Genomic DNA, 23,624 nt, shown 5'->3' with positions numbered 1-23,624 from the left:
AATCAAATTCGCAAAATTTACTAATTTGCTGTTGAAATACATGTAAGAGGAGACAGTGCTGCGCCTCTCCTCAGGGGGCGCTGTGTCGTTGGCACTTGGCAATTGGCCCATGCTCATTTATTATCTCTTTTTTATCGCCAGTACTTGTTAACACACATGTTCTACATATACTGGAGTTCCACAGTCTGTCTAACATATGTAATGAATGCTACTGACATATTTAGTTTTTCTGATCGGACATGCAGTGAAAATGTGCGGGATTAAACAAGATACTGGGCATCACTAGTAGGGGGCGCTGCTGAGTCCCACAGGCACAAAGAGCAACTGGCTCGGCTCTGGCTACCAGACTTTCTTAGAAAGACATAAGGGCGATTTTATAACAGCGTGAGAGAGATATATAAAGAAGAAGACGAAGTAGAAGAAGAACAAGAAGCCTAGGTGAATGAACTTCACATAAAAATAAAGGTTACATCATACACAAGAGACATCAGCCAAAGAAAACATTCAAATTAAAATTTAAAAAATCCCATTTGACTTAAATATTCTTTCATTTTTATTGCTGTCAATGATTAATTACATGGAAATTATTAAATAATTAAAAGCTTTAATCAGTTCAGGTCAAAACTGAACTGTAAGCTTCCATATTGGATTTGCTCATCCGACATCTCCTGTCAGCTACACCTGGTTACCATAGTAACAGATCAAAGCTGGAACAGGGCGGTGTAGAAGGCGGGTTCAGAGCAGCGGCTCTTATAGTAGAGGATGATGTCATTGATCAGGTGTTTCCTTCTGACTTGAGGCGGAGGGGCGGAGTCAGCTGTCCAAGCGACAGCGGCGAGAGCAGTTAGACGCCATCTCTGTGAGCAGGAACCCTGAGGAGGACAGGGGTAACTACCATCCAATGGATCTTTAGAACCAAGCAGCCATCTTGTGATTGACCCTTACCCAGAGACCTCCTGCTGGTCACCATCCCATTCACCAATGGGACGACCAGTCCTAGCTTGGTGGAGGCGTTTCCATGGAAACAGATCCTGAAGAGTCCCGTCTTCAGAGGATGGATGAAGATCAATTGGATGTTGGAGGAACTAAGAGAGAGACGGACAGTCTGTCAGACCTGGAGAGCCATGCTGGGCTTGACTGAAACAGAACTTCAGGTGGGACCGGTCAGAACCACCGACCCAGATCCACTCACCCGGTCTCTATCTGCGCTCTCGTCTCCAGCAGCAAATCGGTCAGAGGAAACTTCTCTGAAACACAAAGATCAGAAAAACATGGGCCACCATACTCACTCTGTGTGGAAAAGTGGGCGTGTCCCACAGAGGAGGGCGGAGCTTCTACTTTCTCTGATTTTGAATGTGCAATACTTCCTACGGCCACCAGGGACTGTCTTGTTCAGTCCGCTTCAATCTGACTCCAGTTCGTTTCGCCTATATTAAGTTCGGTTCAGTTGGTGAGCTGAGACTGCTAATCGACCTCTGACCTCTGACATTTCTCCTGGTGCTAGCAGCAGAAATGGCTCCTGGTCTTTAGCCAAAGACTAAAGAGAAATCCTCCAACCGCTAAAATCTGACGCCTCCATCTTGTTTCCATCTGGTGAAGAAGGAAGGACTGCATCATTCACACCAAGCCTGTTCAGTCCACGTTAACCAGACTCCGGACTGTCTGTCTAGTCAAAGTCCGGTTTGGTTGGTGAGTTGTGAACGCTAATCGACCTCTGACCTTTGGTCCTCCGGTCTGGATTCAGTTGAAGTGAACTCTGGTTCAGTTTGAATGTGAATGCCAAGCGGACCGGAGACCGCTCCAAAAGCAGGAAGTGGACTACAGCGCAGGGCATTCTGGGTAACCAAAGCTAACGTGCTAGCCTAGCACTAGCAGCAGAAATGGCTCCTGGTCTTCAGTCAAAGACTAAAGAGAATCCTCCAACCGCTAAAATCTGACGCCTCCATCTTGTTTCCATCTGGTGAAGAAGGAAGTTGCTCTCAGCGTCTTCAGAGGTTTTTGTGTCGTTTCCTTCAGTGGTTCTTGGCTGCAGCGCCCCCACAGGCCAGGAGGGGAACAGGTTGGTTTGACTCAGAGAATCCACAGCAGCTGGAGGTGGAGCAGATGATGGAGTTCTGGTTTCAGTAGAACCGGGTCGACCCGACCATCAGGAAGGAAACATCCATCAAAAACTGCATCCTGTTTCTTCAGGTGTTTCTGGATTCTGTTGATTGAATCTGAAAATGATTTACTTACTTCACGGATTTCAGTTTCATCTCTTAGTTTTGTTCTGCGACTCACTGGAGTCAAAGAAAACAACAGAAAACCTGCTAGGGATGACTAATAGTTATTTAGCTAGCTAGTTAGTTACCAATGTCCTCAAAGAGTTCGACCCAAACAATCAGCAGCTTTGAGTCTGATCGGAAAAATGATGAGACACTCTGACAGGACCGGATGTCTTCTGAAGGACGGGTCTGAACACACACACACGGGGGACAGGTAAGACAGAAAAAAGCCTTGTATGTTAATGTACAGGGTAGGTTGAGGGCGGAGCCTCACCTCAGCTCTTTTCTGGTTGGATGATGAAGCAGTGGCGTGCTCTGCCTCCTCATAGCTCTTCAGCCAATCAGCTGCATGGAAAATGAAGATAAATTGATCACCTTGGGTGTGATTGGTTACTGGCTTTTATGTCAGAGTGACATCACCAAGCACTGACTGTAGGTGTGTGATGAAGGAACAATGAAGGTGATTTCCGTCAAAGCATCGGCAAACTTCAGGACGAACCTCTGTCCATCGAACACGCCGCCTCCGCTGTCCCCCAGAACATCCCCGAGTTCTGAAACCAGGAATCGCCCAGGTCATTAACCGAAGAGTTCTGACACCTGAACCCTCAAACAAAGATCTCACCTGAACGACTGGCTCCGCCCACCTCTTCAGGACAACCAAGAGACGACAGGAAATCCAAGAAAGGACCGCTGATGCTGGTCTTCTTGTCCACATTCCCCAAGATCTGCAGGGAGATGGACAGGTAAGACAGGACAGACTCAGAACCATCCGAGACAGGTGGACAGGTAGGACAGGTGAGGAATACCTCTCTGGGTGTCTTCTGTCCTGCTCTCATGTAAAAGACAAACGCACAGTCACTGTTTCTGGATGGAAGCTGGTCCAAACGTCTCAGGCTATCTGAGAAACCTGGAAGAGACGGGTCCAGAGACAAGAGCGCAGGCTGCATGCTGTTGACACCTGGATCCTGCCAACAGGAAGGACAGGAAGGATAGATGAGTGATGGACAGGTAAGCCAGATAAAACCAATCGTGTCCCTGATGTCTACCTTCACACTCTCTGGAGTCAGCAAACCCAGGTGGGACAGGAAGAGTCTGGTCACCTGGAAGCAGCTGACAGGAGAAGGTGGTCTGCAGGTTGCCATAGCAACTAAACTGGTCACTCAGCCAAGGCTGAGCTTCAATTTCCTGTTGGGTCTTCAAGGTTACTCGCAGGTGGTCCAACTGCTGCTGGTCCTAAAGTACAGATGTCCACACCTGAGACACACCTGTACCTTGATCTGTGACAGCTCTGAACGTCTAGAACGGATTCTAATGCTGGTTCTGGTTGGACTCAGATCTTACCTCAGCAGGTCCAGTTCTGATGAGAGGAGGGATGCTCTGATCTGCTCCGACTGAAGGAACTCTCTCCATACGCTCCGGAACCAGCTGGTGGTTGATGGACCGTCTCCGTCCAGCGTCTTCAGCAGAGATATGCGGCTGTCTTGGAACCAGCGCCGCCTGCGTCTATCCAAGAGACAAAAACTCACCTGAAGACTTTCGTTCTGCAGACCAATAGAACCTCAACAGACTCCAGAGCAGAACCAAATGATACTGCAGCACCACCATCAGGCTGGTTGAGGCACTGCAGCAGCATTGCCTGATCACATGATCACCTGAATGTCTCGGCCATCTTTGGGCAGCAGGTGGAGCTGTAGAGTCCAGCTGTGATGTCCAGACGGTCCCCTCAAGATCACCAGCAGAGACGGACTGGGCTCTGCAACAGGACCGGAACTATCAGTATGTATCTCTGCAGTTCTGGGCTGAGGTTCTGTCTCTGGTTCTGGATCTACCTTGATCGGGTTGATCTGGTGTTGGCTCCAATTGTGGCCAGAATCACAGAACCTTCCAGAACAAAATATCGGGACCTCTTCAGGCTGCTGTCGTCCAACATCAGGGCGTTGTCTCTGAGCGAAGGATCTGGACCCACTCCGGAAACCTGCATGATACTGGACCAGAACCAGCTGCAGTTAGAACCCAGGAGCTAACTGGAGCAGAACCAGATGTACTTAGCTCCTCCTAGGTTCTAACTGAAGCTGGTTCTGGTCCAGTTTGCTCCTGGTTTCTGACTGGATCAGAACCAGGACAGTGTTTTAGTCACCAGCTCAACGTTGCCTCCGCCGCCTCCTTCACCCTCAGAGAGGCCGGGTTCAGATCTTTGTCGTCCTTCCACACAACGTTCTGGTCCTGTCTGGACCTGCTGCCTGAGATCCCCAACTCCACAATCTCCAAAACCTCCAGCAGACACTCCTGGCAGGTACCAGAAGGGACAGAGGCGTTCACCTAGAGAACAGGAACCGACCCAGCGGACCTCCAGAACAGTTACCTGATGTACCGGATCAGAACCTATGGAGGTTGCAGGTCAGTTACCTGCTGGTGCAGCAGAACCGGGTTCTGGGTCAGCCAGGTGTTCAGGCAGCAGAAAGCAGCGACGATGATAGAGTGCAGGTCTCTGGAGTGGAGCGGAGGAGGACGGCCGCACTGGAACACGATGTAGGTGCACACAGAACCGACGGCCCGGCGCCGCTCCGAGGCCTCCACCTGGACCTCCACCTGCCGGCCCACAGAACATTCAAACTGATCCGGGTCGGAACCAAATAAAACAACGAGAGGACCAGATGGTGGCGCTGAGATCCTTAGGTCCACCTTTGAACCGCTTTGATCCGGTTTCAGTCAAACTGGACTGTAGCCAGTTCTGGTGTGTGTGTGTTCCCACCTTGGCCAGTCCTCCCAGTACTTCCAGTGCAGACAGACAAACTGCAGGGTCATTTCTCCACTGAGACGTCAAACGCTGAGTCAGCAGACGGACAACATGAACCCAAAGGACTGCTGCTTCCGATTGGGTGGCTGGTTACCATGGCAACACACATACATTTTCAGAGGTAGTTTATCAACACCCAAACAGTAAGGAAGACAGTTCTTTATATCCTACTTGGTGTCCTGGTCCTGCTGGTTCCACTGGTTGCCCTGAATTGGACCTCCTGGTTCCGATAATCAGACCTTCTGGACTGAAAATGAAGGAGAGTTTATCTGACAACATGTTTCGTAAAACACTCTTCCTTTCTCCTTTTCCCTTTAGGGGTCGCCACAGCGAGTCATTGGTCTCCGTCTAAGCCGCGTCTTCCACATCTTCTTCTCACACCAACCACCTTCATGTCCTCCTTCACTCCTCATAAACCTCCTCTAAGGTCTTCCTCTAGGCCTCCACCAATCCAATAAGGAGATCATGTTCTTGACTAGCATGTTAGATTTGGGAAAAGTTGTATGCCACATGCCCATTCTTAAGCTGACATTTCTCCAGGCTTTAGAATAACATAAAAAAGACACATAGTGTCCCTTGGTGGCTGCATTTCGCTAAAACACTTAATTGTAAAATAAAGTAAATATGTTGATTTCACCAGAAAAAGCAGGTAAGCTTGACTTGGAGAACTTACCTGACCAGGATCAGGTGAGGGAGGAGGAGCCTCTGCTGCAGCCGAGTCATGGACTACATTCAACATGGCGGCTGCAGAGACAAAAAAGTGATTAATGTCCATGAGGCAAAGTCATGGAGAAGATCAGGAAGCAGAAACTGACCCAGGAGCAGCTGGATGTTGCATGTGTCTGTCTCTGTCTGCAAAGCACCAATCAGAAGGCTGCGGAGGCGGGGCTTAAAAGACAGGAAGTCACCTGCTGTGGCATCCTCACAGCCCATCATCAAATCCACAGAGTTCTGCAGAACCACAGCCAATGTTGGTGTGATGGCAAGTCAGACTTGCTCAAATGTTGCCATGGTTACAGAGGGGCTACCTGTATTTGAGCTGGTCCAAGCTGCACGGGGAGGGGCATCAGAGACAGCAGGATGAAGATGGAGGAGCGCCTTAAATCCACAGGACTGACGAGGCCCTTAAACCGGATCAGATCCCTGGAAGCATCAACAGGAAGTTACCTGATGGTCACAATCATGCTTGGTTCAATTCAGAGAAAGATGTTTATTCACCTGCCCACCTGTCTACAGGAGCCCAGAGAGGACAACACAAACACCAGAGCAAGACTTTTCACCATCTGAGGATCTGAACGCTTCGTGATTCAAACCAGATTAAATTAAATGCAGGTTTCGTTCCTGTTGTCTGGTCTGGACCTGACGGTTCCTGCCCTCAATTTTACTACAATACCATGATACTCTGCTCTGCAGGTATCTGATAGGATCAGGTGCATCAGAAATAAGCAGGTTCTCTAGGTTCACTACAAACCATTTGTCCTGTTTTCTGTGTGGAAACAACAAATCCAGAACCCAATGACCCGACTGGCTCTGCTAGAACTGATCTGAAATCAGGTCCAAAACCTGATCCACATTCTAACATTCATGGGAACGCTCCCAACCTGATCTGAGCTGAGTCCCGCCCACTTCTAGTTCTGTACTGGAGGTGTTGGTACCTGTCCAGCAGTACCGTCTCCAGGACAGAGACAAAGGACGGCAGCAGCAGGTTGACCCCTCTCAGGTCGCAGCAGAACAGACGGGTGGAAGTTCAGCAGGACAGAGACCAGGACAGGTGGACAGGCGTCCTGGAGGCTCCGCAGGAGAACCAGGTAGAACCTGACAGAGGACATCAGGGACAGGAGTGAGACAGTGAGATGGACAGACCTGGACAGGTGGACAGACAGTTACCTGGACAGGTAGACGGACTGAATGTTTTCTGCTGTCTTCTTGCAGGTGAAAATCCTGCAGAGCGTCCCGCAGGCCTCTGCTCTCCCTGCTGCCCATCGGTCTGACATCACAGTGACATCAGCTCGTTTACCTGTTGGAGACAGGTGACACAGGTGTGTAGCTGAGTCCAGGAATGTTAGAGTACGGTCTATATTAGGAGCAGGTCCTACAGGACAGAGCATGCCAACAGGACAGACCTGAAGTTATCAGAGCAGCTTCAAACAGCCAGGAGCCAAACAGGTGCAGGAGGGAATCCATGTTACACCTGAGAGGGTGGGCGGGGCATCGCGGAGCGGAGCTCAGAGGAGGACAGGAAGAGGGCAGACGGGAGGAAGACTTCCAGTGATGGGGGGATGAAGGTGTCTGAGAAGACAGAAGATGGAGGCCAATAAGTTCCAACATCAGATGCAACCAGATGGACCTGATGAGATGATTTACCTGGACAGGTAAAGGTTTCTTTAGACTAGAAAGGGGACATCTGTTTATTAGGACACTGTACCTTTAGAGCTGTTCTCCTGAACCAATAAAAACCATAATGCTCTGGATCAGCTTGGATCCAGGTTCTACCTGTTGTTTACATGAAGATGAGAAGCTTTTAATAGGCGGGGCTTCAGGTGTAGTGGGGAAGTTAACAGGTGAGGGCGGGGCACTTCCAGAACGAGGCCGTGAGAACCCTGCAGAGAAGAAGAAAAAGGTTGGATCACAGAGCAGGTCTTCACTGAAAACAACGACAACAAACTGACAGAGATTACCATACGATGGGAGGCGGTCTCTAAACGGACTTCTGCTCACAGAGAAACCTGGAGGAAAGATCACAGGGAGATGAACCGGAACCACAGAGGAGTTCTGATGGACAGGGTCGATGGACTGAGGTTGTTTACCCAGAGAAGGCAGTCTGTCTCTGGATTGACTTCTGGCACCAAGTTTTACAGAAACAAATAAACCATCACACCTGAAGCAGCTTTGCTCTGGTTAAACATGAAGATGTTGGTTAAATCTGGACTTCTCAAACTGGAGAGCAACAGACACATTTTAACCCTTCATACGATCTGGAAATACTTCCCAAAGGCCTAGAAACTTCCATGGTCTTCCCTTTTGGATACACCAGAACGAGGGTCGGTTCTCCTTCTTCATGGATGATCTGCTCCAGTCTTCCTCCATTAACTCTTGACTTCAGACCAGATACTGATGTTCTCCTGGAGCTTCTCTGGAACAACCCTGGCTATGTCCATCAAGCCCAAAAAGCATTGTCAGACTCCAGCCCCACTTCCTCACAGTGGAAGTGGGGAAGCCTGAATTCAGAACCATGAGCGAGTTTCCCTGTTCCTGTTGCAGTAGGTCCATTCTGGTTCTTGCCTCCCTGAGCACCAGGCAAATCTTTCATGGTAAGTGGGGGATTCAAGGAGCATGGTGTGACGATCCAACAGATGGATTCCTGTTCATTACTCTGAACAAGGAGGCTTTCATAAACATATGTCCATCATAACTAAAACTAACTAACTTTCATAACTAATGTCCATCTCTCCAGTGTATGCTGGGTCTTCCTATGGGTCTCCTTCCAGTGGGACGCAACCAGAACACCTCACCAGGGAGGCGTCTATCCTAACCAGATGCAGGAGTCATCCTCAACTGGCTCCTCTCGACATGGAGGAGCAGAAGCTCTACTCTGAGACCCTCCCAGAAGAATCTCACCCTAACTCTAAGGGAGAGCCCAGACACCCTGCGGTGGAAATTAATTTCGGCAACCTGCATCATCTGTGATCTTGTTCTTTTGGTCACTACCCAGAACCTGTGACCATATTTGTGGGTAGGTATGTATGTAACTTTATTTAAGCTGGCAAGTCTCATTGAGATTAAAAATCTATTTTTCAAGAGAGACCTGGTCAAGACTACTAGGTGTGTAGATAGGCCAATATTGACGAGCAGCTCTCTCATCACCACGATGGGTTGGTGCAGTGCTCGCACCTTTATAGATACAGCACCAATCCGTCTTTCAATTTCCCGCTCCATTTTTCCCTAATTTCTGAACAAGACCCCAAGATACTTAAACTCCTCCACCTGGAGCAAGACCTCTTCACAAACCCAGGGTTTCCCCTTTTCCAAGTCACTGGTCCTTTCTCCTGCTGTTTCACACTCATCAGCAAACTGCTACAGCAAACGCTGAAGATCATGAACTGAAGAAGCCAACAGAATCACATAACATCAGAGATGCGATTGTTGTGAGGCCACCTGAACTGATCTCCTCAACAGCCTGGCTGCACCTGCAAAGTGTGAAGTCACTGGAAGAAAAACCAGAATTATTGTCTCTATTTCTGCAATGAGGTCCAGTTAAGTTGGGTCTACCTGTGTTTGGTAGCAGATGCTCTGTTTGTTCTGAGGTTCTTTCAGTCACACCTGCAGAGACAAGAAAACATTCAGACCCAGTTCGCCCAACCTCTAAAGCCCCTTTTCCACTAGAGCAGCTTTAACCGGTTCTGCCTCTGTCCGCCCTAGCCACTTTTGTTTCCTTTAGCAGAGCCTGCGCATTTCCTCTATATTTTTCATAGACACTTCAGGGTTAGTACAAGCTGTGCATGGTGATCTGAATGAGAGTGGACTACATTTGCTGATCGGCTCATGATTTACATCACTGGAAGCTCCAAACAACATCTCAACCACCGCTGGGGAGCGGTGGACATGCCGTCTGCTACCAGAGACTTGCTCAGTATGGAGGAGCAGAATGACCGTGATTGAACAGGTCATTGTGATTCTGATTTAACAGGGCAAGCAGCACTTCTCTGAAGAATGAGGATGCAATGAAGAAGTGAGAAACAGTGCAGCTCTGCTCAATGTTCTGTTGGAGTTACAGTTCGGTGCCAATCTGTAAGACACCTGAACTACATAATGTTTGGGCTATAGAAACCAAATATGTGTTATATTCTCTGTTTGGTCACTAGATGGGGTTGTAGGCATAAGTGTATGAGCCATGGGGCAATAGGAAGTCGGCAGGTGTTGAACTCGGACAGGCGTACAAGTTTTGACTGCTGTGGCAGGAAAAGACTGTAAATGAGGCAGATCCAACTTGACTAGAACCAAACCAAACATTAATTAGTAGAATGAGATCCAACAATAGGAGAAGGGGCCAAACTCTTAGCTCTGCCTCTCTGTTCAGGAGGTGGGGATCATTATATACCTGTTCTTCATCATGGAGTTAAGGGGAGTTTGACAAGCAACTGAACCAAGAATGAAGAAACGAGATCTTCCACTGATGTATGACCAGATGGAGAACTTTACAGAACAAATATGGTGTCAGAACGAAGCAGAACTTTGGGCCTGTAAGGTTCCTGTGGACATCAATTTGTTCTTAACATCTTTCTCTCCAAACTCTGATGCAAGACAAGGAGGAGGCTGAAATGTAGGTGGTGATACCTGAACATCCCCTCAGCTCAGTAATTTGAGGAAGTAAAGAATATGGACCTCGCTGAGAAAACAGCTGTGGTCTCATCAAACAGGCTTTGGGCCATACTGAGTTGATTGTGTGTAAGTTCTGGTTCTGTTGAAAGTTTTGTACCAAGGAAGGCGTCGACCAGGTCACTGACTGATCTCATGGCTCTGAAGAAGATTCCTGGCAGCTGAACATCTTCGTCCAGGGAGGAACCGGCTGCTGGGCCAATCAGATCCACTGGATTACTACAGAAAGCAGGAAACTCATCAGCAAGGTCTCCAGGCCAGAGGAGAGGAGCATCAATCATTTACCTGAACAGGTGCAGGAACTTGAACCAGGTGTGAGAAATACGTTCACCTTCCATGTCTGGAGGAACCAGAGAAGCATCTTCATCTGGAACTTTGAAGGGAGGGAAGGAAGGTCCAAACATCTGAGGAAGGAGCCTGGGAGGAGAGTTAGGGTAGAGGTTAGGATTGGGACACAGTGATCTGATACAGAACCAACAGAGATTCTCCAAAACAACCAGACAACCGCCTGGAACAAATGACAGCATTGGAAGAGCTTCACTGGTCCAATGCAGTGTTGGACCTTCAGAACTTCAGCAACATGACCTGGTGAAATCCTGAGGCTGTAGACAGACCTGGAGGTTAGTCCTGCAGCGACCCGGCTCCACTGCTCCACCACCGCAGGCTGATGCCTCCAGCTGCTGAACATCTGCCTGAACGTCTGCCACAACGAGCGGCACGGAAAACATCGAGAACATGCCAGCAGCCACACTTCCAGGAGGACCGCTACGGAAAGGTCCGACAAACCTCCTGTCCATAGGTGAGATGCACAGGTGGAGGACAGATGGTATGATACACAAAAGCAGGTATTTTGTCTCACCTGCAGGAGTGGGCGGAGCCAACAGGGTGTGGTTGATGCGCAGCAGGAAATGCAGGAGAGCCTTGCCAGGTTTCGCTGCTTATCACTGAACTCTCTCTGGCCAGAGACTGAGCTGAACTCAATACCTGCTGGCAGAGAGACAGGTAGACCGGACTCACCTGGCCTGACCTGAGAGGGCGGGACAAAGCAGTTAAGATCTCATTAGGTGTTTGATTCAGGTTCTGATCTGAGTGAGGGTTTGACCTGAGGTCTGGGTTTATTTTGTGGCTTCATGTGGATAGTCTGGTCTGGTTTCAGGTCCAGGTGAAACCGAGTACCTGGGTAGGAAGAGGATGTAGAGATGCCGAAGGATCCTCTGGACATACAGATTAGGGTCTCTGCTGATTGGTGGAGGGGTGGAGCTTTTTTGGGACACCAGGGCCATCATCCAATCAGTGTAGACGTCCACACAGAGTTTGACAGTCTCTCTGTTCGATGGCAGCGTCAAACCGTAACAGAGGACTTCCATGGTCCACTTCACCTGAGCGTGAAGAGACATCAACATCTACCTGACACGTTTCTGGACTGAAACCAGACTATCTGGACAAAATTTCAATCACAGCAGAACCAGAATCCTTTACCATCGGATCAGGAGACAGAATGTAAAGTTACAGATTAGTGATCTTCATCACTTGTCAATCAGTAACCAGTCAGGGACCAATTGGTGATCCATCATGTGATCAATCATGGACCAATTGATGATCCATCAGGACAGACAGTGATCAATCAGGGACCAATCTGTGATTTTTAGTAGCTGAAAAATTATGTTTTTATTGTAAACATCCATATGATGTTGTGTCCAGTTGCCATGGTTTCAGTTACAGAACATATCCGTTACCATGGACACATCGAACCAATAAAGTTCTTATTAAAGTGGAATTGGACCTGATCAGATGGATTGATCAGTTGATCAGAAGTCAGAGGTCGACCTGCTGTCGGCTCCTCCCACTGCCACACCTGGTGTTTACCTGCCAGTCAGTACGCAGCAGGCTGCGGGTGCCGGGGTTTCCCAGGCCTGCTGCTAGGGGCTTCACCACGGCAACAGCAACATCTCTGCCCACAGAAGGCGGGAAACTGCTGAGCACGCTCACCTGGCCTTTCAGGAACTGGTCCATCACCTGTCAATCACAGCTCACCTGGAACAGACAGGTAAACCGGTCGCTACAGTAAATTAATCATTTCAGCTCAAACATCCCATGAATCCTGTGGCTAGCTTTTAGTAGCTCGTGGTTTAGCCGTCTGTATTCGGTCCAGTTGGTTCTGGTGTTGTTGGAACAGGAGCAGTTCTTCACTGTGAGGTTAATGAGCCTCGGTTTAATCAGAGAGAACAGACTGATTACAGGTGAACTCACAGCAGATTCACTCAGGTGAGTTCCAGGTGAGCCAGTTAACAGGATTAGTCTGATGTAATCAGAGTACTGTAGTAGTAATCAAATTACTTTAGTTCTAATCAGAGAACTAAAGCTCTATTCAGAGTACATTAGTACTAATTACTTTAGGCCTAGTCAAAGCACAATAGTTCTAATCAGTACCATAGTTGTAAGCAAAGTACATTGGTAGTAGTCAAATTACTTTAGTTCTAATAATCATAGTACAGCAGCTCTTACCAGAGTACTTTAGTACTACTCAGAGTACAGGATGTTAACTGAAGCTTCACATAAAGCCGGTTTGAACAGAACCATCCAGAACCAAATGGACCTGATGAAGGAACCCGTTGCTCTGGTTCTGATCTGATGAAGCAGCAGAACCTTCTTACCTGTTCAGGTGAGTCGCTGCCTGATGGGCCGGACCGGGTCAAGCAGCCAGTCCTCTCTGGTTCTGAAGGTCGAAGCTCTGCCTCCTGTTCTCCCTGAGCGCTGACTGGCAGGCTGAGCAGCAACAAGTTTACAGTCAACAAGCCTTCCCCTGCTGGCTGCTCCCTCTGCTGTGACAGAACATGGAGCTCCGACCCAAACGGAGCTGCCGGCGCCGCCCTGACTGCCGCTGACTGATTACTGACTGACTGATTTAACCTCCAGGCCCAGTTCTGGTCCGGCTGGCTGCTCCACCTCTTCATCTTCTGGGAGGTGGAGCTTCAAACTGAGGGCTTCAGGTGTTGTCTGCAGGTAGGTTCTGTTACCTGCGGGTAACTGGTGAATGAGAAAAGGCTCAGAGGGTTGATGAGTAACCCACCGAGCTGCAGGGACCGGTTCTGGTTGGTTCTGCTGGGACGCCGTAAAGAAATAGAAACAGAAGCCAGGATTTGGTTCAAATCGGAGTTTATTTTAGTTTCCCTTCAAACCGTCAGAAAATCAACAAGCGGTGCTCGTTTCCATGGAGATATGGAGCCAACACAAAGAGAACATTTGATTAATAATTTTTACAAGAGACCCATTTTGACAGTGATATAAAACAGAAAAACACCCTGAGAGTACGGCAGCTGAGCAGGTCCAAACGAGCCTCAGGTCAGTACGGCTGCTTCTTGATGAACCTGGTGAACATGGTGAAGGCGGCGACAGGTTTATCTGTTGGAACCATGTGACCAGAGCCCTGCGGGACCACAAACCAGCCAATCAGCAACGAGAACCATGACCTCAGTGATGATGATGATGATGACGTACCTTCACTGTGAGGAAGGCTATGTTGTCAAACTCTTTAACGAAGCCTCCGATCTGATGACCATCCAGACCATCATAGACCCAGGGACGCCGCTGGACCTCCACCTAACACACAGGTAAACACACACAGGTAAACACACCTGAGGACCTCTGAAGGCTGTTTCATAAAACCAGGACAGCAGGTTAAGCCGGATGTCCCGAATATTCTGGCTTAATTAAGCATCCTTCGGTTTCACAAAAACAGTAGCACATAAGGTAGCCTGCTCCAGACCAGGCTACCTGACCGCCAGGCTGAGTTGAGGTGTCTTGGCGGTGCCATTTAAACATCAAACCTTTTCCCAGTTAACATCCAAGAACACCAGCAGTTTCCAGGCACGGGTCTTGTAGTCAACATTTTAGCTACAAAGTTCCCAGATCCTGTAAAATGTTCTTATTAGCCTGGTCAGGTGATAGTTACCTGCTGCTGTAGAGACTCCACAAACCACTCGTCACCCATGAAGTTGCAGGCCATGTCCACGTCTCCGTTGTAAACTAGGACCCGGTACTTCTGCAGAGAGCACATCACAGAACACCTGGAACCAAACCTGGATCACACCTGCACCCACCAACAGTGACTGGGGTTCTAAAATCCACAATAGTGGACCACACAAAAACTAACTATTAAACTATCTCCCATACAGTTCAACGTTATAAGTCATTTCATGATGTTACCATTATGAAATAACTTGCAATTAAGTATTGGCAAAGCTGAATGTAATGTGGCAGAGGGTTACTGCCAGAAACTGCCGAAAGGAACTAAAAAAGTTACTTTTAATGTAACTTAGTTACTTTAAAAATCAAGTAATCGGGGCGTGCCGTGGTGGCGTAGCGGTTAGCGCGACCGGTATTTGGAGGCCTTGAGTCCTCGACGCGGCCGTCGCGGGTTCAACTCCCGGACCCGACGACATTTGCCGCATGTCTTCCCCGTTTCCTGTCAGCCTGCTGTCATATAAGGGACACTAGAGCCCACAAAAGACCCGCTGGAGGGGTTAAAAAAAAAAAAAAAAAAAAATCAAGTAATCAGTAATCTAACTAAGTTACTTTTTCAAGGAGTAATCAGGAATCCGATTAAAGTTACTTTTTCAAAGTAACTATACCATCACTGATCACCAATCAGAATCCCTCACTGCGTGCAACTTCCTGCTCAGACAGGAAGTTACAGAGGCTGCGGCGAAGTCACTGACCAGAGCTGAGAGCAGCTTTAGGTACTGCTTCCTGACGTCCATGTAGAGCCGGCCGTACATCAGGTTCACCTCAGAACTACAACACCAGACAAGACAGGTCAGAGATATGCTGACGCCCCCCCAGACGGGACAGGTGAGACGGTTACCTGCAGATGGCCCAGTCCAGAGCGTCGGGACTGATGTGCAGAGCTTTCTTGACGTACGCGTTGTTCAGGTAGAGGCTGGACGGCGTGGAGTTGGTGCAGGGCGGATCCAGGCGGACGGACAGGTGCACCGCGGCCAGACTCATCAGCTTCTGCAGTCAGAGGAGCAGCAGGCGAGAAGCTGAGAACAGGTGAGTCCATCTTAATTAGGCAGCAGGTGTGTTCACACACCTGGTTCCACTGGCGAGTCTCCTGATGGTTGATGAAGATGTTCCCCATATCTCTGACCACCAGCTGCCCATGGTCCACACTGAGAACCCAGAAAGCGTCAGCCAGGCTGACCATCCAGAACTCACCTGCTGCAGGTGAGGTCAACCAGGTTACAGCTTACCTGAATCTGTGAGGGACTCCACCCGCACACGGAGCGTACAGGTTGTAAATGTTGAGCCCTGAACTGTAAAGGATCGTCTGGACGTCTGACAACTGTAGAGAGAGAACACCTGGACTGAATACCTGGCGTACAGGAGGCTGGTGGAAGAACCATCTGTTCATCCAACAGCCTTGAACCTGACATTCATAATTCTGTAGAAGGAAGCTTTAAATGATAGATTCCACACAGCAGGCAAATGTGATCCGACTTTTTCACAACAGCACAATTCTGATTCCCTGGTTCCCTCCACCAGCCTTTAATAGAGGAAAATACCTTTTGACCAGCAACCAAGTTTCCCTCATTCATTCCCTGATTTTCATGGATCACTCAGATAAAACAGCATCGGATAAATAATTTGAATATTGTTATGTTGTGTATTTCAATGTGTTTTTCCATCGTTGATGCCCAACTGTTCCAAATGGAGCCGTCGTTGGAGCAAGTAGAAGTTGCTCCAACGACGGCTTAGCAAACTGTAGCTTACAGGGATTCAACTGTTCAAAATCCAATGACTGGTTTAATCACTTCAGTAACACAAACTTGTCTGCTTCAAGTCTTTTTCCTTCCTTCCTTCCTTCCTTCCTTCTCTTGCCACTAACAGCTACATGAAACCGTCCTGCAGCAGGCCAAGATGTCCTGTGTTCTAATGAGTTAGACAATCGCTAAACTAAATTTATGGCTTTAGCAACTAATATTTTATTTAAGGTGTTTGGACTTGAGACTGTTTAATAAAAAACAAGCTTAAGCTGCCATCTTGGAATCCCAAAATCCCAACTTAGGATCCATCACTATTGTGGCTGGTGAATAGACTAAGAATCAATTGTCTAAAACAGGGGAGCCCAAAGTGGGTCCTGGAGGGCCGGCATCCTGCATGTTTTAGTTCTCCCTAGTCTAACACACCTGGATCAAATTATGGCTCATTAGAGGCTTGAGAATAACATTGACATGCAGAAAAGGTCGTTGCTACCACCAGGGAACTAAAACGTGCAGGATGCCGGCCCTCCAGGACCCACTTTGGGCACCTCTGGTCTAAAAGGTTATTGAATAGTTATTGGAACATAAACTAAATACTAAATATAGCTAATTAATTTACTCTCATCTTAATTTAAAGCAAATTTAATTATCCTCATTTCCAAAGCTCCAATACAAACCCAGGTCTTCCAGCATCCATATCCATATGAGACACCAGTGAAGGATGTCAGATCTCATCAGGCCTGGCTCTACTGGACAATAACTGAGACTGACCCTGTTTAGCTGTTATTTTCCTGATGATCAGTCGATAACCAACTTGGTCATTTTGCTCTAAATTATTAGTTTTATTAATAATTGCCCTATGAAATCAGCAATAGTCGATAGCCAAACCAGACTCTGTTGTTGTCATCCCCGCCCCCCCGTCGGACCCGGCTCAGACTCACCTTTTCAGTGCAGTTGGGGTTCTGGTTGTTGTAGGAAGTCGCACTTCCCGCCGCTGCAGCAGTACATCTGAAGCTCCGCCCACAGCTGGCTGCCCAGCAGGCCGTGGTAGTAGGCGAAGTAAACCAGAGAGTTATCATTCAGCTCGTAGCTCGACATCCCGTTGCCCACAGCAACACCCTGCAACACAGGTCAACAGGACATCACACAGAGGCTGGGTGAGGTCACCTGAACGGGTCAGAAGCTGAGCAGAACCTGCAGGTTCAGGCTGGAGTCCTCCATGACTCGCTCAGGCGAGCGTCGGGATGTAGATCCCACCGTAACTTTCTCCGGTCAGGTAGAGCTCGTTGCTGCTGTACTCTGGAAACAGCCGGAAGAACTCCTTCAGAGCCAGGTAGTTGTTCATGGACACCTGCAGACACAGAACGTCTCATACACCGGAGAACCAATCAGAGGCCGAGTCTCAGGTCCACAGGCAGCCGTGAACCAATCAGAAGCAGCGTTGGAAGCTCATCACTCACCTCAGTGTCATTGGTTTTGTAATTCTTATCGTCAGAGTACGAGAAGCCGACACCCACTGGAGACTCCAGGTACAACATGTTCGCAATCTGCAGGTGAGCAATGAGCCAATCAGCTTTCAGGACTCGGCAAGTGACCACACCCCCCAGTCACATGGCCTACCTTGTTCCAGGAGTACGGGTTGTACTGCAGCGTCACTCCATCGTCCTGGATCTGAAGGAGAGGAAATCAAAGAGTGCGCACTGATGTCATACAGGTAACATGGGCGGAGTCAGGGGTTAGCTACCAGGAAGGGTCCATGCTCGGTGAGCAGTCCGTCCAATGAGCTGCAGCCCGGGACCGCCGTTCAGCCACAGAACCACCGGGTCGGACGACGGCTTGCTCTGAGACTCCACAAACCTGAGAATCAGAACCTGTTCAGGTGAGGCAGCAGCAGCCAGGTGAGGTGCAGGAACTCAGGTACTGACCAGTAGTGAAGGTGTTTTCCATCAGCCACGTTCAGGTATCCAGAGTACTGCCTGAAGCTCGGCTGCTTCTGGAGCCCAGGAAGGAAGCTGACCTCATCTGCAGAGGGAGCGGCGCCGGCGCCCAGCAGGAACGTCAGGAGGAACCACAGGAACACCTGCATCTGAGGCGGGACAGGAAGTGACATCATTTACTACACCTGAGCCCTGGACAGGAAGTGACATCCCTTACACCTGTCAGGCAGTTCCTCCTCTGATTGATGCATTTGATATTTCCTGTTTGTTTTTTTTCATCCAATCAGAGCCTTTAGAGAACATCGCGTTCCCTGATTGGACCGGCTGGACTCAGGCGGGTCCGGCTCTAACTGGACCTGCTGCTCCGGTCGGAAGGAGGAGGACGGGTTCCCTTAGATTACCAGAACCATTTTACATGTTGTTAACCTAGCCTTGGTAAACGGATCAGAACCAAAGACTGTAATCACACTTTAACACACGTGAAGAAAAACTGGACCTGATGCTCCAGAACCAGGTCCAGATCTTCATCATGTTGATAAAACAGCAACAGAACTCCTCCAGATTTATGATCACAACCAATCTGGACCTTCTGTTCTGGACCACTTGCAGAACTTAGTGAGCAGGTTTCACTGTAGGACAACCCAGATCCGGTCCAATCCAGATCCATCCCATCATCAATAAGCTGCGGACCCCAAACAGACCACCAGGGGGCTCTGCAGCAGAACCGGGCCTTAACAGGAAGTTCTGTCGGTTTCAGTCAGCTGCCTCCAACAGGGTCGTTCCAGAATGACCCATTGTTTAAGTTCTGATCCACTTCAGCAGGGAGTAAACTTTATTAAACTCCAAGACAAAAACGCCTAACTTTAATCGGAACCAGATAAAAGTTCCTTTACAAAGGGGACAGTCAGAACCCAAACAGAACCGTCAGGATCCAGATTCAAACCGAAAGAAACAGAGTTCACCAAGAGGAAACAACCCCAGTCCGGACCAGAACCGGGTCAAAATCGAACCAGAATGAGAGGGTTCGTCCAGGACAGGTTAGACCAGCTAAAACCAGCTGGGTCCAGCCGGAACCAGAACCCCAGCATTACAAAAACTCACCTTTCAGAGTCCACCTGTCCGCGTGCTGCAGTCGCTCTGATCACTGCAGGTCATGTGACTGACTACAGCCGGTCATGTGACTCTGGTCTTATGGTTACAGTCACGTGTTCAGCGGAGGACTTCCTGGTTCTGGTTCATCAACTGGGTCGAGTTTTCATAAACAAAGGTTTTTCATTTATAAACACAACTTTCCTCCACAACAAATGTTTTATTTAGAACAATCAGCTCATTCGATACAAAATAAATTATGTTTAACTCCAGTAAAGGAAGTAAAAACTACACATAAAGTTCTAGTAACGACAATGGGAATTTAATTAATTACTCTGAATCTGTGATGCACCTGTTCTGGCACTGGCTCACTACCGCCCCCTTCTGGGCGGAAGTGATTTTACTAAAGGAAGATTGATTCTGATTTCGGTTTAAGACGGAACAATGTTCTGAATCTATGATATCAATAACAAAATCAGAAAGAACTGTTATTTTATTATATTTCTAATTTAAAAAAAGACTCTGGACAGACAGCGCCCCCTCATGGACACTGAGTGAGCTGCAGCAGTTTCATATAAACCTCTCATATTCGCTGAATTATTTCTCTGGTTTATTAATCCCATTCTTCTTTTTGTGTTATTTCAAAACTTGCTTAATTTCAGCAGCTCAGGTGTAGACTGTTGAAGGAAATAAATGTTTTATGATCCAATTGAACCGGGTTTAGATTTCTTCAGTTACACCTTTGTGGAAGTTTGATTATTAATGACACCAGAGTCGTCATATTAGTTCAACATTTAAAAATGTTTAATTCACAAAATCCTCTTAAAAATGTTTGTGTGTAATGCTGTAGGACAATGCATGAATGTTTACAAAAGTGTCATTCGGTAAATAATGACACTTTTAAGGCAAATTTTAATAGAACTTTGCCTTAAAAGTGTCGATAACCAAACGACACTTCATGACAGCAGTAAACATCCTTGAAGATTTCTTCATGTTTATGACGGGTGTTATGTCAGTCTTATGAACCCATTCAGTTCTATGAAACTTCCAGAGGTTTTCTCTCCATCGAGTTTTCCAGGAATTTAAAATCAGTTCTGTGAAGCCGCCTCACGTGATGTTCCTTGTTACCATGGAAACAGTTCAAACAAACCAGAGAAATTCAAACTGAGAAAACTTTATTAAAAAGTAACAAAAAACATCTATACAACAGGTGTCTGAGGGGGTGGAGCTTCTTCATGGCCTGGGCGGCGGCCTCATTCCTGGAGGGGGCGGTCCTAGAAGAGGTCACATGATCAGGTTAAGGTCAGTGATTGGCTAAAGCAAGGAAGGTGTGATGTAATTGGCCGGCCAGCTGACCTCTCATCCCAGGGGGCGGCGGCCTCATGCCGGGAGGCGGCATTCCCATTGGGGCACCGCGGCCCGGACCGGGTGGCATTCCCATCGGGGGGCCCATGGGGGGCCGCATGCCGGGGGGCGGGCCCATCATACCTGTGGGAGCGGAGCCAGAGAACTTGAGCCAATGAGAAACCAGGGAGCGATCTACAGCCATCAAACACCGGAGCTGGACTCACCTGGAGGGGGCGCGGCTCGGGCCATGGGGGGCGGGGCTCCCCGCCCGGGGGGGTACTGCGTCGGGGCGCCGGCAATGCTGGCGCCTGCTGCTGCCGCGGCAACTGTGCCTCTGCCCTGCGGCGTCATCACCTGGAACACACAGAACTCGTCAGAACCGGAACCCGCCGCTGGACCCACCCCACCCACATCACCATGGTTACCTGCTGGGAAGGCCCGCCCACTCCTCGGACCGGCCCCGCCAGTCCGGCCGGTGCCTGAGGCATTGGCGCCCCGGCCGGGACACCCCGACCCGCGGCGCGGCCCACACCCGGCCCGCCCGCCACACCCGCCAGGGGAACCCGGGCGATCCCAGTCTGAGGAAGAGATCACAGGTCAGAGGTCAGAGGTCACCACCGCACAGCGGCGCTCAGCAGGACGCACTCACATCTTTGGGGGGCGGGCCTTCCACCGTCATGGAAACCAGGTTCTCCCCCCGCAGCAGAACCAGACCCAGAACCCGCTTCTCCTCACGCTCCGGCTGCTTCGAGTTCTTTGGCCTGCAGGAGAGAACAGGGTCAAAGGTCACCCAAATGGAGACGTTACAAGACGTTATGGAAACAACCGCCACCTCCCAGCCAATCAGAGCTTATTTCCTACTGGCTCCGATTGTCGACTATCAAAATGTTTTATCTGCTGGAAACAAAAACTGTTTTCCTGTGTTTATCACTAAAATGTTTTTATATCTACGCAAAAACACATGAAGGAATCTTATTAAACTCAAAATTTAGGAAAATAAAAACTGAAGATAGCTGCACCCCAAATTATTGAAACTTCTGAAAGATTTGGATCTAAAGTCATTTGATCAGGAAGTCGGTGGGAAAAGAGACGAGTTCTGTAATTTGAACTGAAACTCTGAAAACAATGCTTTCATAAAGCAGATCAGAAGAGATCATATAGTTTAATGCTGCAAAAGAAAAACAGGCCCGGGCCTTGGACCTACTTGATCTTGCGGAACTCGTCGCAGTCGCACAGGATGAGGTTCATGTGTTTGTCGAAGGCCTTGAAGGTTCCGATGAAGATGCGGCCGTCCTGCAGGATGCACCTCATCCTGAAGTCGATGTGCTGCAGCATCTTGCTGCTCTTCCCCACCGTCTGCAGCCAATCGGAGACAAGCAGCAGCATGACATCATCGCCACATCATACCAGGTTCTGACCCAGTTACCTGCATCAGGGTTTCTGGAGATGGAAAAGGTTTTCCCGTTTCCTGATCCGATCTAACCGGCAGAACTCTGAACTAAGGTCCGTTTAAAGATCAGAACATCGGGAGACAGCCATGTTTTCATCTACTAAAATTGATCCACAGAAGAAGAAGGAAGCAGAACCTGAGAAGAACTTCCTTAGTTTACCTTAAAACTGTTATCATGACTCACTTTCTGAAAATTTATTCTGGTTCCATCCGGGATCCGGTTCTATTATGGATCTTTAAGTGTTAAATCAACAAAAACATTTCTGAACCAGAACCAGGAGGACAACATAAACCAGAACCCTGGTCTGATCGTCTCCCTCTCTGAACCCGGGTTTCTCCGGTCCGGTGAGTTTACCGACCCGGTTCTGGATTAAACCTTCCATGATGTTCTCGGCGCTGAATCAAATCCTGCAGAACCAGAACATTTGCTGTGGAGTGGAACTGGAACCACTGTAGATCTGACCGGTTCCGGTGAGCCCGGCCGGTTCTGGTACCAGAGCGAGTACTGCCCAGCAGGTTACCTGAGCTTACCTGAAAGTCCAAAACTGAGAGTAAACACAGAATCGCGGCCCGGATTCTGGTTCTATTATTCGTTTCACAGACTCTGGCATCTGACCCAGTTCGGTCTCTACACTCCAGAACCGAGCTTTATCGGCCTTGATATGGATCGGGTTCGGTTTGTTCTGCTTATTAGAGTCACATTCTGTGAGACCCAACCGAAGTGGACCACATATAGCCAAGCTATGACCCGTTAATCAGGACCAGGCCAATGGGTTCAGATATTGATGTAATGGACTAGTTTCCCGTTGTACTGAACCGGTTCGGATCCATTTGGACCTCTCCTGCAACGTCCCGCCAACGTCTCCTCAAACAGCCGCCATATTCAAATCATCGCGTTAAAAAAAATAGCAATTCTCATCAGTCTGAGAAGGACCGGGCCTCAAAGACCCAGTTCGGGAACACTCACCATGTTTGCGGTTCTGATGGCTCCGATTCGACCCGGATTCACCGAACCTAATACCAAAAACTGACCCGCTGAGCAGCCGGGCCTTTATTACAAAGGACAGGAAGTAGTGTAACAACCCGGAGCTCCCGACTGGAAACACGGACAGATCAAAAGTTCCTACAGGGCAAAGAATAAATAAAATCCTTCCATTTCAGTTTCTCATGGAATATTTCCATTAAATTTTCACAACAGAACGACATTAAAGGTACAGCTGCATTTTAATGAATTAGGATAACACCGAAACATTCATTCTTGTCTTTCACCATTGTGAAATGAAACGAAATATATAGATTATTTCCACACACACTGGTGTTTTTAAGCCAGTGTGTGTGGCAAAAGAGTATTACATCAGGCTGATACAAAATCCTTTCTGATATATAAAATATGGGCTTAATGTTCTTATTGATGTCAAATACCAGGTTGAAAGTTATCTTTAAAAGTTTTCATTAGTTTGACAAACAGGTCTCATTAAAAGAAAAATTCTGATGTATTAAACTGTACCTGCATTTTCATTTACATAATCTTCCACTAATATTAACAACCCATGGAAGAAAGTTTATCCATCCTGGATAATTTTCCCAGAATTTTTAATATAA

The 23,624-nt window shown here is 48.3% G+C and overlaps 3 protein-coding genes across 3 annotated transcripts; all 3 read right to left on the bottom strand.

Moving 5' to 3' along the window:
* Positions 1–524: 524 nt before the first annotated feature.
* Positions 525–12,585, bottom strand: LOC116709779 (ral GTPase-activating protein subunit beta-like). The gene is given in 36 exon segments (XM_032548431.1): positions 525–815; positions 817–872; positions 946–1,085; positions 1,193–1,247; positions 2,351–2,453; positions 2,539–2,609; positions 2,696–2,815; positions 2,887–2,989; positions 3,071–3,229; positions 3,311–3,421; positions 3,423–3,497; positions 3,606–3,767; positions 3,917–4,017; positions 4,094–4,124; positions 4,126–4,249; positions 4,402–4,550; positions 4,671–4,853; positions 5,017–5,147; positions 5,233–5,308; positions 5,735–5,805; positions 5,877–6,012; positions 6,090–6,204; positions 6,717–6,805; positions 6,807–6,876; positions 6,949–7,078; positions 7,185–7,350; positions 7,555–7,661; positions 7,740–7,913; positions 9,331–9,381; positions 10,538–10,656; positions 10,723–10,854; positions 11,052–11,226; positions 11,297–11,357; positions 11,359–11,464; positions 11,614–11,816; positions 12,304–12,585. Coding segments are annotated over 36 exon segments (4,116 nt in total). The 5' UTR covers positions 12,451–12,585; the 3' UTR covers positions 525–701.
* A 991-nt stretch (positions 12,586–13,576) lies between these two features.
* ctsa (cathepsin A) lies at positions 13,577–19,301 on the bottom strand. The gene is given in 17 exon segments (XM_032550068.1): positions 13,577–13,864; positions 13,936–14,037; positions 14,390–14,479; positions 15,156–15,231; positions 15,302–15,450; positions 15,530–15,608; positions 15,690–15,781; positions 17,141–17,173; positions 17,175–17,318; positions 17,394–17,429; positions 17,431–17,550; positions 17,660–17,746; positions 17,820–17,870; positions 17,944–17,994; positions 17,996–18,056; positions 18,125–18,285; positions 19,238–19,301. Coding segments are annotated over 16 exon segments (1,416 nt in total). The 5' UTR covers positions 19,238–19,301; the 3' UTR covers positions 13,577–13,780.
* A 1,078-nt stretch (positions 19,302–20,379) lies between these two features.
* snrpb (small nuclear ribonucleoprotein polypeptides B and B1) lies at positions 20,380–23,130 on the bottom strand. The gene is made up of 7 exons (XM_032550069.1): positions 22,990–23,130; positions 21,777–21,928; positions 21,222–21,333; positions 20,998–21,150; positions 20,797–20,926; positions 20,582–20,713; positions 20,380–20,499 (listed from the first exon to the last, which is right to left on the bottom strand). Exons 1-7 carry the CDS (start codon positions 22,990–22,992, stop codon positions 20,459–20,461), a joined length of 723 nt encoding a protein of 240 aa, XP_032405960.1. The 5' UTR covers positions 22,993–23,130; the 3' UTR covers positions 20,380–20,458.
* Between the last annotated feature and the right edge of the window lie 494 nt (positions 23,131–23,624).

Source organism: Xiphophorus hellerii, chromosome 20 (genome assembly GCF_003331165.1).
Source record: "Xiphophorus hellerii strain 12219 chromosome 20, Xiphophorus_hellerii-4.1, whole genome shotgun sequence".
Taxonomy (NCBI): Eukaryota; Metazoa; Chordata; class Actinopteri; order Cyprinodontiformes; family Poeciliidae; genus Xiphophorus; species Xiphophorus hellerii.
This window is presented reverse-complemented; position numbering and strand designations above follow the sequence as displayed.